This window comes from Lethenteron reissneri, chromosome 49 (genome assembly GCF_015708825.2).
Source record: "Lethenteron reissneri isolate LAM-NWPU_2019-01 chromosome 49, ASM1570882v1, whole genome shotgun sequence".
Lineage (NCBI taxonomy): Eukaryota > Metazoa > Chordata > Hyperoartia > Petromyzontiformes > Petromyzontidae > Lethenteron > Lethenteron reissneri.
This window is the reverse complement of record NC_083827.1, coordinates 1,781,742-1,795,056: the sequence shown is the minus strand read 5'-3', so window position 1 is coordinate 1,795,056 and position 13,315 is coordinate 1,781,742. Positions and strand designations below refer to the sequence as shown.

The following is a 13,315-nucleotide window of genomic DNA, read 5'->3' as shown; positions in this document are numbered from 1 at the left end:
AATTCCCCCAGCCGTCCGATGATCGTTTCTGACGGCGATTGCTGAGCGGTGCGTATTTGGCCACGAAGTGGACTGTTTAAGGCCATGACCAATTGCTGGCTGGTTATCTCCCTCGCCTGTTATGCAGGAGGTCGTGGGTTTGATCCCGATATTTGGAGTTTGCATGTTCTCCCTGTGGTCGCGTGGATTTTTCTCCAGGCCCTCCAGTTTTTCCCTCCACGTTTGGAATCAACATGCGCTTAGAGTGTTTGACTGACATACATTTCCACGTGATAAGCCACTGTGTTGAGATGTCATTTGTGGCCAGGTCGCTTCTGAAAAAGAGCTGTATAGATCAGGTGGGCCTTACCTAGTAAAATAAAAATAGTAAAATAAGATATGACAAAGAAATATGACCAACGTACAGCTTTATGATGTTTATTTATTTGGCATACGGCCAAGTGGCTTGGCGGTAGAGCGAGGGGCTCTAGGTCGGAATGTTGCGAGTTCAAATCCTGGTTGGGGTGTTGACTCAGCCCACCATTCCTCTGGGGTCGATAAAATAGGGAACTACTTTGTGGGGAAGTCAACAGAGGTTGTCCTGTGAATAGATTCGCTCCCGCTATAGGAATGTGGAATTTCCACCACTTTCTCCATGCTGTAGACAGGAGTTGAGCTCGAATGCCTCTGTGCCCAATAGAGCAGGAAATCAAGTGGTTGACAATTGTCTCGTGGTGCACAGCAAAGTTGCCGCCTGACATGCCTGCTCTGTTCATCACTGCTGGCGCCCACTGTTAGCAGGGCTGGGAGAAGGTGCAATGTGTGTGTGTGCGACGATAGAGATGCTGATGGGGATGACCGGGAGACACACACACTGTACACATGCACAGCAGGTCGGTGAGCATCATCTCTCTATCGTACGGCTGCTGATGTAGACGCAGAGTAACAACCGCAATGTCACATTCAGGTGGTCAAGCCAGACAACCGCGTCCGGAGCAGCGGCGTGTTAGTCGCCGTGATGTCTCCTTCGTAATTGTGGGTCGGGCATTGCGTCGTTAGACGTTGTGTGGTCTGTTTTGGATGGCCATAGTCGCGCCCTCGAGAGTTTTATTTTTATTTTCTATTTGTGCATCAGGCATTCGCACCGCCCGCCATGGTTTGTGCAGTGGATGCGGTTTAGGGTGGACCATGAGCTTCGTGGAAGATCAAACCCAGGGATTTTCTGCCTTGGGTCTTTCACAAGGTTGTGTTTGGTCGGGGGTTCTTTTGTACTCCATTCAGCTTTCCAAGCTTCAATTTGCATGGTTTAAAGTGAAATGCATGGGTTAAAAAAGGCTTCGGTGACTTCATGAGCTGACACAACACATTTGCGTAGCTCATCACTGCATTTTGGCTTATTAAAGTAGTGTCGAGTATTAATAGAGTTGGTCAGCTGAGCCAATTTCTAGCCGTGCCGTTAGAGTGCGGATGGACACCCTCCCCCTCATTGTCTGCGTATCGGGCGCGCTGCCTCTGCGCGCCACTGCGGTTGTGTCCGCGGTGACTCTTCAACACCACCACTCTCACCACTCTCACCACCACTCTCACCACCACTCTCACCACCACTCTTACCACCACTCTTACCACCACTCTCACCACCACTCTCACCACTCTCTCCCCACAGTGGACTTCATGCACTGGGCGACGTTGTTTGCAACAGCAGGCTGCTGTGCTCTGCTGTCACGGCGGTTACAACAAACGTGAACGAATACCTACAGCTAAGCTGCACAACAGTAGTCGTGATTTGGGGATGCTAGCCCTGCCATAGTAGTGTGGAATTTCCAATGCTGGCGAAGAACCTCGATTCATTTGGGAAGGGGTGTTTATTAAACGTGGCGGTCACAGTGTCTCTGCATTTTCCCTGTGTGGCAAGTAACCTCATCCTCATTGTGCTCCCACGTTGGTGGAGTCAACGACATTGCATTGAAGAAATGGATTGGTCCTGTAATAATTCATTCTCCCGAGTAGTATCTGCTGTTGAGGGCAGAGTGTACAGGCCACGGTGACCTGCATGGCTCATTTTAAAACAACCACCCTTAATTAACATTTAATAACAATGTAGCATGTGAGTCCGTGTCGGAAATCTCTCGTTTTCAAATATAGCACGAGAACACCAATGGCACGGAGTTGTGTCCAGAGTTACTTAGAGGAGATGCAATGAATCATGTTAATCCTGTAAAAGGATCCTGTGTGTTTAACTCGAGACTGAATGACAGGGCCATGGTGGTGTAATCACAGAATTAAGGTCAGAGGTGAAGTAAAACAGTGGGGCAGGACAGGCTGTGGTTTTTGTCTGTGTTTAGTCAGTGCGCGTTGCAGTGATACAGAGCACAGCACGTGGAAGTGACTCCTTTCTCCAGGCGGATGACGTCCATCTCTGTTATTTACATGATGAGCTTCAGGAATCCACTCTGGAAGAAAACAGCATTTTGGGTCAACTCTGGAAAGGAAGGTCCATCATTGGTCGAATTCAGCAGAGATGTTATTATTTAACCATCCTAATTGTGATGCTTGTCAATAAAACAACCTGTTAATGCATCTTGTCAGATCTTGGAAGCTGAGCAAGGTTGAGCCTGGGTAGTGCTTGGACGGACGAGCGCCACGCGTTACCGGCTGCTTTAAGCTATGAAGCTGTGGAGCTGCATGTTTGGAAGCAGATGCCAATGCAGCAAAACACATTATTGTACTCTCCTCATGTGCTCCCAGTTCCGTGCTCCAATACCGTCACCCATCCACACTCACCAGCATGGTAAGGATTGGTCAGAAAACCCCCATGACCTGCATAGTCTGGGGGAGACCTTCACCCACCAGAGGATTAACAAAAGTTGCTGACCATTAATTCTTTGGTCTATGACAGCAGATCTGGGACGATTGCCCGCCGATCAGCCGTTGCTTGGAGACTGGACGGCGTGGTGCGAGCTAGACGGACGTTGCCTCGGATGTTTGCGTGGCCGGGCTTGGGTGGATGCGACACCGGTGCTCTGTAAACATTTTTGTCCCAGCCAGCGTTCATCGGGAGGAGGAACCGTGCTCCAGCGGATGAGCGGTTGCTACCTCTGGGAGCTCTAACGGGCCCTGCTCGGGAGTGGGGGGGGATGGGGTGGGCGGGTTTGGCCGGGGGGCACTGTTGGCGGAACACTTTGCATGGACAAAAATTAGCACAGTTGGCTACGTACGGTGTGGTAGAAGTTCAACATGGATACATACGCACCGGAACACCACAACTTGGAGGTCCACTCAGCTATTTACACAACCCATCAGCACGCGGGGAGTCAATGACACGAGGACTACTTTGTGGGAAACCAGCGGTAGTTGCCCTGTGGAGAAGATCTCCGCCCCCCCGCCATGGCAATGAGGAATTGACAACATGTGCATGCACTCGCTAATGGAGTCGAGCGCCAACGCCAGTTCACGTTTTGCTTATCTTGATTTAAAAACAGATTTTTTTTTTAATTTAGGAGAGAACACTCAAAACGTGAGCAGCCAGGCCCAAGGCAGACCATCGATCGCGCGTGATGAGACGTGTCACAAGCCGGCTTGGTGTGGTGGCCACCTTGCTACCACAGGCCTGCGTGCGCAAGTTACAATGCGGCCAGTTTAAAATCTCGATCCGCACGCTTCCCACGTGGGCAGCGTCTACCCCACGAGCCCGGCGCCGCGGCACGATCGTCGGCGGTTCGCCGGCACGCAACGCTCGTTAACGCAGACTCCCCGGCATCGGCCAGGGTGGCGGGCGGGCCTGGCGCCACAGCTGGGCCTGGGCGTCACGGGGATCGATACGGAATCAGCCCCCGCGGAAAACGCAGAGCGCCGCCGTTGCCGGCGCTCTCCCCCGGCGCGCGACACGGCCCCGCCTGCGTGAGGTCGCGCGCTGCCGGGGAATTATGGGCAGAGCGCGGCCGCTGTCTAGAGCAATCCCCTCTACAACCGCCCTGCCGGGTCTCCCACCGGGCAAGCGCTCGCTCCGAGAGCTGCTTTTTTGACGGCGCTGTCGTCGGTTTCCCGGAAACGCGGCGGCCTCGAGTCTCCTTGCGGCGTTTGTCAAACCGATAAGTAAAGCGGGCTGCTGGCGTGCCGTGTCGCTCGGGCGACGTGCAAGTGGAGAAAGCCCTCGGGGGGAGAGGACGATCCGCGATCCGTCTCCAGGAGCCGGCCAGGCCTTTTGCGCGCCGATTCGCGGAACGCTCGCACCGGGCGACGATCTGCGCATGCAACTCGACACCGGCGGTAGCGACGGTGTCCACGCTGAAGTGGCGCTTCACGTCAACACATCACTTCTGGTGTCCGTGCTGGAACGGCTTCCCAGTGGGTGGAGGATAGCCGTGAGCGCAGTTTCACATCCCACAGTGATTAGTCACGCGAGTGGGAATCGCCAATGCCTTTTATTGTTGCCCCTGGACAAATCACCCGAATCGCCCCTGAATGGGTGTGACCTCATCGAATATCGCAAGCTAAGCAGGATGCCGCCCGATTACTCCTCGACTGGGTGGCTGTCGGGGCTTGCCAGGTGTTGTAGGCGCAGGGGCTGCGGAGTGGATGGAATATGGAAGTGTTGAGTGTCACCACCGCCCGGCTAATGCGTGGTGGGTTCTCTCTCGAGGGTTCTCCAGTTTCCTTCCAGCAGTATGGGAAGGTATATCGCTGCCGTGTCAGTGAGCCTAAGTAACAAATAACAGCTTAATTACAACGCAGGGTTGTACATGAAGGCGTGATCTATTATCAACGAATTTACTGTACAATTAGACAGCGGTTTGGGACGGGTAATAAAATCACGCACCGTAGGGTAGTGGTTAGCGCTACGCTGCGCTATGAACCCGGCGACCCGAGTTCGATTCCCGCTCACGGCCAACACCACAGTGACGATTATCTGAACCGGTCCTGGGCCTTCCCTCGGTCGACTCAACCTCAAATGAGTCCCTGGTGCGGTGTGTAAACGTCACCACTAGGGAGACAAAGGCGGCCCAGGTGTTCCCCCGCCACTCGGCTGCGATCGTTCTAGAAGCTCCCTGCCGTGGTCTTCAGTCCACTTCTGGAGGTCCCTGTACTCGTTGTATGCGAGAAGGGGCACGCAGGTGCCCTGCGCACCATCGCTGAGCTTTTGCAACTGACTCGTGTGGGCCGTGCCTCACGTGAGGGCCGCAACGGATAATATCTCTACGACACCGTTATGGACACCCTCTTAAGAACAGGGATATTTTTTTTACCGAGTTCCACAAGAAGCCCATTTAGTTGAAACATTCGGAAGTTCATTGCTGCTCAGCGACAGTCGTAACCCCGTTGTTATTTGACATTTATATTCTGATGGCGTATTTAGCTGCTGCTCGTGATGTGGCTTCTGAGTGATTAGCCAAGTAGTAATCGGCCGTGACCTTGCTGAGCTTCCGATATTCGAAGAGATCACGTTCATTAGGGGGCTTTTAGAAAAAAACAATCGCCGAGGTTTTGTAGAAACTGCTCAGAGGGGCACTGCGTGTCCCAGTGGTAGTGATAATACTAACACTTAGTGTTATTGTACAGCAGAGCCATTGACACAAACTGCATCTCACAGCGCCTTGCACGAGCCGCAGCTCGCCAAGGCGTGTAAATTTGGACGTGTTTTCAGACAATTAATGATGAGTGTTTATACACGTGGGGGGAACCGGAGCACCCGGAGAAAACTCACGTGTCCTAGGGGGCAACACAGAATCATATACAGGGTATGGCGCCACCTCGACATCCACGGTAAGGTAATTTTGTATGGCTTATGGGTGGGGGGAAGCAACACTTTGTGTAAGATGTCATAATTCAATATTAAGGTCCTTCAACCAATCCAAGGCGCGTTAGACTCTCTATGGATTGCGGCGATGCCACCAGGATGCGTGGCGTGGACGGCGGCACTCGTCGTTGATGCGTTTGGTGATTTTGGGCTTTTACCACGGTCGCAGTTTGGCGATTCTTTGACTGTCCATTAATGTGACGACGTGGTACGACACGCATCTCCCGTGCCGCGTCCGAGCGCGGTTCGGTGCGGTCCACTGCCATCGTGAGAGGGATCCAGCAAAACTCTCGCTGTCTAGGGGGTTGCGTGCAGCACCGCCGCCACCGCTACCTGGCTACGCGCGATGGCAACGGAGCCGGTTTACAGCCCCTCGTGGTTCACTGTGGCCACCTGGCAAGTTTGGCAGGGAATTGCCCAGCACGCTGTGTCGTGGAAGGAGCGTGTTTAAGAACAGACATTGACCGATAAAATGGAGAGGATAAACAACACCCTGGGGCATCGCTCACCAGCACGTGCCGTTCAGTGGCAGTCACGGCTCAGTGTTCAAGTTGGCATCGCATGAAACACGATGCTGAACGTACAAATACTGCCTCTGAAACTAAGCGTTTAGTTTGTGTTCAGTTTGTTGTCGTTCCCCCCTCACCTCCGATTAGCACGGTTGGCTAAGTACGGTGCAGAAGACGTCCAACATACATACACACTCTCACCCGTGGGATCTCGCCTGGTGAAATATGGCAATTAGTTACCCAAACCATTTCATCTGCAGTGGCATGCGCTGAAGATTGAAGATGCTGTTTTGTATGAATAGCCATTTATTAAAAAAAATTCATTTTCCCATTGGCACACAAACGATACTGCTCTACTCGACACTGTGTTACATGGTACAGATATCTCTAAACAAGCCCAGGCAAGTGTTCATGTGTAGTTCAATTCGCTCTCTGTGGCTGAAAGTGTGTTGTTTTAAGACGGATAGACGGGAAGGTTTCTGTGCTTCCCAAAAGCCTCAGCGCTCTGCTTGTGGAGGACGATTTGAGCCAGCGCCATGCAGGTTCTGCCTTTTCATTCCGTGCTCCCGCCCTGAATTAAACCAGGTTCCCCAGTGCGAGAGCGTTTGATGCTTTCAGCATGGGTCACCAGCCACCGCGCAGAAAGGCTTTTGTGGAAATCTTGTTTCATGCTAAATTTGGCCTGCCTCAGTGCCGAGCGTTACGCAGCACGAAGGCTCACAGCAAACCGCTCGCCCCCCGCTTGCCCGGTTAAAGACCAGCTGGTGCGATGCTGTGAGAGCCGTCCTGGGAGGCAAGATGTCAGATTTTTCAATGGGATCTGACGGAAGGAGGGGCCCAGAGGCGAGGTGTGGAGGCGTCTCCAGCATCGTCTCTGTCGACCTCTTGACCCTGACGCGGCACCGCGACAAGACGGCTTCAGTTTGCTCTGCTGCAATTTGCAGCTCGCGCACTCCTCTGCGTGAATGTCGTGGAAACCTCTGAGCGATCGATAGTGTTATGAACGTCGTTAAGTTACTAATAACGCTCCTACCTGTGTGTTTACTCGTGAGGGAAATGCTAATCGACCGCACGTGCAGAGTAAAACGGTTTTCAGCAAATGTTCGATCAATTCTCGCAATGCGACTGCTTTAATGAATGTAAATCTTTTTTCTTTCTTCTGTTCGTTTAAAAGTAAACCCAGAGCGGGCTGTGACGCGGCCCGGCGGCAGCGCCTTCACTGCCCCTTGCAGACGTTTGTGGTTTTAACCTGGCAGGCCACCCCGGTTATTACTTCGGGTGTATTAATCAAAAAGTTCGTCACGCCGTCTGCTTCCTAGTGGACGTTGAGGTTTCCACGGCGTGATTCGAAATGAGGAGGCCGTTTTGTGCTGGCATGATGTTCCGAATTTGCTAATATTTGAGAATTCACCCTGAAAATTACTGAGTTGGGATTACGCGGAGCAGCAGTCTTCACCCCCTACCTGCGGACGGATGCCCACTTGCAGGCAAGATGCCGGAGTCGCCTTGTGGCAACGCGGAGACCAACTGCCGATGCGGGCGCTCCGTGCACATTTGAGATTAGATGCCGATGACGCAAGGCAGGCGCTGCAGAGTTTGCCGCGGCATTTAAGGAACGCCAAAGTGAATGAATGCCACCGAGCAGCGGTCGTCTCCGGTGGCGGTGCCGAGCCCCCGTGGTTTATATTTCACACCGGAGCCGGCCTCCATGCCACAGCTGCCTCCGCAGTTTCCCCCATTGGGAGCAGCCTCACCAGGTGGTGGCTCAACCCCACGACCTCATCCCATGGAAGATAATGGGCAAAATCGACCCTGCCAGGGAACCGAACTCATGGTCTCATGAATGAATGAGCTCCACGCGCTGTTAATACGTTACACGCAGCCGTACATAATTTACGCGTTACTTATAGGCATACATAATTAATTGCGGAATTAAATTCGGAGAGATAGCCATGAACTCGTGGTCCGCTAGCTGTGGGTTATTTTAATGTTTGGAACGTGGCGAGCAGTTTGCCATTGTGGCGTCCACTTCACGGGGAAGTGTTGCACTCTGGGAATTCTCCCGCGGGAGTCACGGCTGGGAGGATGACAGCAGGCAGAGGCCCAGCGGCGTATTTACTGACGGGTGAGATGCTGCCGCTGCAGCCAGGCGATCGTAGCCATCGTTATTCCGCTTGTTCACCCAGGAAAGGCCTTGCTGAGTCTCAATACTTTTTCAGGAGGGTCCTGCCAAGTTTTCGCACTGGTGGGGGTGGGGGGGGGTTGCGATGTTGCTATGCGTAATCTCAGTTTATCTTCTTGGTTCTTTCGGTAAAGTCACGTAGAAGGGAAGTAATAAAATAATAAAAATAAAACATAATAAAACAATTCTCACTTCCCTTCTACGTGACTTTACCGAAAGAACCAAGAAGATGAATCCCTGCAGTCACGAAAGCTTTAAATCGAAAATTAAATCTCAGTTTAATAATTTGTAGGTCATTTTTTCTGCATTGGGATGTTTGGCCAAGACCGGTTGCATTGTGTTTTTTTATTCTTGGGTGTTTCGGTAAAGTCACGTAGATAGGTTCAAAGAAAATAACAAAAAATAACAAAAAACTACGACGTTTCAATCGCAACACAAGCGGACGCGATCGAAACGTCGTAGTTTTTTGTTATTTTTTGTTATTTTATTTGAACCTATCTACGTGACTTTACCGAAACACCCAAGAATATGAATTCCTGCGGTCACGAAAGCTTTAAGGTCAAGATTGTGTGTTTTGTTCAGCTATGGGAGGAAACCAGAGAACACAGAGAAATCCCTTTCAGAACAGAAGGACATACAAATTCCACACAGAAAGGTGCCCGATTTGGTGAAACTAACCCAAGCCCTTCTTGTTGTGAGGCACGGGTGTCACCAATGCGTCGCCCTGCTGGCTTGTCAGAAACCGTGAACTGGGTGAACTTGGGGAACTCGTGATCAAGGTGACTGGACAAGTATTTTGAAATGTCGTGCGCGCATTTGTGCAACCGTCTGCTGCTGAAGCAGCCTCTTGATTGATTTCCACACGCGCTGCTGCGCACCGACAGATTTGCTGCCCACAGCCCAGAGCACATTTGTACGAGTGGTCACATTCGTGTGCGGCATTCCTTTCGAAAGCGTGTGTCAAAGTCTAAACGTCCAAAACAACCTCTGCGGTGAAATATATTTTGGGCTGGTTTTACTTGTTCTTACATGTCGGCGTAATGCGTCACCGTGGTTATGTGGTGGGTGGCGGTGATGACGCGTCAGTTAATTTCGCCCAGGTCACGCACGGGGTCCCTCGATGCTCCCGTCAGATGCACTCAGAACCTGGGTTCGAGCCCGGGGTTCACTGCGTTGAGATGATTCGATATCCACACAACTTGTTACCGTTCTGGACTTTTGATCAAAGGGTTTCTCAACTGCTGGAGACAAATAACCAGTGCTAAAAGGATGGATAGAACCAGCCATAAAGGGTAGCACGCGTGTCCCTTGCCCTCCCCTGCCGATGATATCACAGTGTATGATGCATTGCTAATGCAATACATCCGATGTTGGAAAGTATTGCATAATGACATGAATAATCATGTTTTGTGTTCCTTGTTTAAATTATATATGATATATGGTCGTTCATGAATTTAAAGCAAACAATACATGCATTGATAATTAAAAAAAGGATACTATTGACGTTCGTTGACAATTTACCTTGATTTAATAATACAGAAACCCTTCCCTCTCACGAGTGGTAGCAATTACGGTTTTGCGCCAAATTTATTGAGGTACACTTCACCGATCGCACCCCTCTGGCTCCACCATTCGCGGGTGACCGCGAGATTCCTGTATGCACTGTAACTGTACTGCTCGCGATGATGCTGCTGCTGCCTAGGATGGACACACACGCCGCTGTACACGGATACTGTACAGTTCACGACTTGAAAAGGAAAATCGTTGTATACATTTACCATACAAATTATATTTAACAATAGAAAATACGAATCATATTTTTCATTCAAAATACTTCCTGTTTAATATTTGGGTTGATGTAGAGTGACGTAAAACAACAGGAGGGGTGAGTGTTGTATTACGAACCATGAGCCAAACTCTGGTTTTCCCATTGATGCCTTTGAGTTTACGGATCGCAAATTTGCCAATTGCGGCTAATTTCAAGAACGTAACCCCCGCGATGGACAAGGGTTTGCTGTATATCATTCTACACTCTATTACATGGTTTCTCTTTTGTAAGGGTTGACTCAGCCAATCGCCTTTCCTGGGTTGACAAAGCGAGTGCCACACTGGTTGTCGAATGGAAATACTGGCCCCGGAATGTGGAATGTCCAGCAAGTGGCTCAAGACCACCAAAAAAGATTCGTACCACCCAATGCTCTCTTGGGCAATACCCCACCGTCTGTCTGTATCTTGGTACTTTGTGTTTAAGAAACAGAAATTATGTTGTTGTAAAAGGACAGGAGGGCAGCTCGGACACGCAGTATTATGCGTCAGCTTTCCGTTGAGCAGTCGATGGTATTAGTCATCAACATGGTTGGTCATCGCTGCAGGCAAATGTAATCACTATTGCCGTATAGGCAATGTAGATATTCGGAGGTTTTATACAATGCTCTGTTGTACTCTGCAAATAGGTAGGTGGGCAAAGTGTTTTTTTTTGTCGATGTGCAGTATCGTCACGAGCACACACACGTTAAAATGGGCACTGCTACTGAATTTACGTGCATTACAAGCTGCGGGGAGAGCAGAACATCGTACGCTGAGCCGTGGCCGGAGGATGGCTCGGCGGCCTGACTCCTGCGTTGGTGCCAAAGGCCCTCGGGTTTTTCAGGACGGTGCACACGGCCCGGTGGAAGCGCGTTCGCCGCCTGTTGCGGAGGTTTGAATCCGGCAGGCTGCCCTGATTATTGCCGCGGGCGCGTTAACCGTGCAAAGTACCGCCCGCTTCACTGTGGATTTTGAAGGTCCGCTGAAGGTCGTTTGAAAAGAGGAGGCCCTCTTGTGCCGGCGTCACACTCCAAATTTTTCCAAATTCGAAAAAAGGCCCGCAAATTGCTCATTTGGGATTGCATAAGCAGCAACATCACCCTCAAATGTGAAACGACTGCAGACTGTGTATGTGCGTGTCGCGATGGCCTTACGCTATAAGAATCCACGGTCTCCAGTGTAAGGCGTTGAGCATCTTAATTCAGTTACCAGCGACCTCGCCTAAAAGCCACTGTGTAAAATGTGATCTCACGCTTAATTTTACATTTCATTACTCGGGAGGCTTATTCAGCTTTAACGGCACAAGCCACTCATTTTCACGGTGCAGAATGCATTTTAACGACTTCGTACGAGAAATGTCTTGAAGGATGTCAGGAGCAGCCCTGTGATGTCACCTACGGATCATTCGTGGCCCTTGTGGATGGAGACTTTGCTAATTGAGTGCTCTGCTGTGGTTGGACGACGCTGGTGACGGAAAAATGCCCTACTGTGCCCTGCAGTGCCGGTGGCACGAATGGGACATTGCTGGTGACGCTGGCACGTGGACACAAAATCCAGAGTACGCTTTTGATTGGCAAGAATGAAGGCATGATCCTGGCCACCGCTCCGCCTGTGACCTGGTCTGCTGGCGCTGTGTCTCGGGCCGTTGAGCCGCTGCGAGTTCCCCGGGCCTAAGGAAGTGCGTGGTGTTTGTGACGACAGATATCCGTCGGATGCGGACGATGAGGCCGTATTGGATCAGATGCCTCTGATGATGTCGGAGGAGGGCTTTGAGGCTGAGGATTGTGACTATCACAGCCTGCCCAAGGCTAGAGTTATCAAGCAGAGGCGGGGACTAGCATGGTTTTTAACAGGCGGCTGCAACAGTCTGTGCACAAGGTAACGGATGACACATTAATGACACGATACCTTGGCACTGGCAAGCACATTCTGCTGGGGCTACTACAATGATCTCTGGACATTAGGACGCGTCATCTGCTTTTGTGGCTGGAGCTGTGCGTCCCGTGCTGCACGGCGCGGAGAGAATGAGCAGCAGTGCGATTGACGCAACGGAAGTGCATTGGGCTGCGAATACAGCTGATTTAGGGCAGGGGTTCCTCCTGTTATTCTGGCTAACCAACAGGCGTTCCCTAGTATTATGCACAATGAAGGGTAATCTCATTACTTAACTGCAGGCAGTCGGGATACCAAACAAGACGTGGGTCGTAATGATGCAAAACGCGTCTCTGAAAGCCGCGGCAGTGAAAGCAGCCCGTCGGAGCAGAGAAAACACCTCCCGGCCGCAAATGCAGGTGGCGTGCAGTCTAATGTGCTTGATCCTAAATGTAACTGCCACACCGCGCACACATATATACGCAGTTCACAGTGTATTTGCACATGTGCTTTGAAGGTGTGTGCGTAAGCAAATGTCAGTAAACGCGGCTCACGTCGTCCCCCTCTCGCCTGTCTGGACGGCAAGAGCCCGCATCACCTTCGCTTTGCGGCGTGCTCGCCCGCACCTCTTCCCTGTCGCCTTCGCGCATTCCCCCACAGCCTACGCTTCGCTTTGCACTTCCTCGAGTGAATCGCTTCTTACGCTAAATGCCCCCGGGCGCTCTCGTCGTAGAAATAAAGTCAAGCGCTTGCTTGGGAAGTGTTTTGGGCTGCGCTGCTGTCACGCCGGTGTGTTGGCAGGCAGCTCGCCAGACGAGCACCTCGCCGCCGGATTAGCGTCACGGGGGTTCGGCCCTGTGCTTTAGAGAGTGGTCCCTTCTGAGACCGGCCACTGCGTTGTTGATGCGGTACGCGTGTGCGTGTGTGTCTGTGTGTGTGTGTGTGTTTTGTGTCGTTGTCATGTGTGCCTTCGATTGCTTACACGTACACTGTCTGTCATCCGCTCACCAAATGTTACAACAACAACAACAGCGGCAGCGAGGGATAGAGGCCCCGGCACGTCATCAATTCCGTATCACTGGTTATTTATTTGACTTGGTCAGATCCCACCAAGGTTAATCCTCCTTTTGGGAAAAACGAAACTAAGTTACGTGCAGAGCACGCGTTTATTTT

At 51.3% G+C, this 13,315-nt stretch overlaps 2 protein-coding genes across 4 annotated transcripts in view; both read left to right on the top strand.

Annotated features, from left to right (window-relative positions):
* PDCD5 (programmed cell death 5) overlaps positions 1 to 13,315 on the top strand; it is a 483,454-nt gene that overhangs the window by 326,637 nt on the left and 143,502 nt on the right. The gene's annotated exons all lie outside the window — the stretch shown is intronic.
* Positions 1 to 13,315, top strand: part of ATP9B (ATPase phospholipid transporting 9B (putative)) — a 112,661-nt gene that overhangs the window by 5,761 nt on the left and 93,585 nt on the right. For 2 of the 3 annotated variants that reach the window (XM_061572141.1, XM_061572140.1), the window contains exon 2: positions 11,972 to 12,148. The exons of the other annotated variant lie outside the window; for it this stretch is intronic. In XM_061572141.1, coding sequence (XP_061428125.1) covers positions 11,972 to 12,148 — 177 coding nt within the window. The remainder of the gene's footprint in view (positions 1 to 11,971; positions 12,149 to 13,315) is intronic. 3 annotated transcript variants of the gene reach the window in all.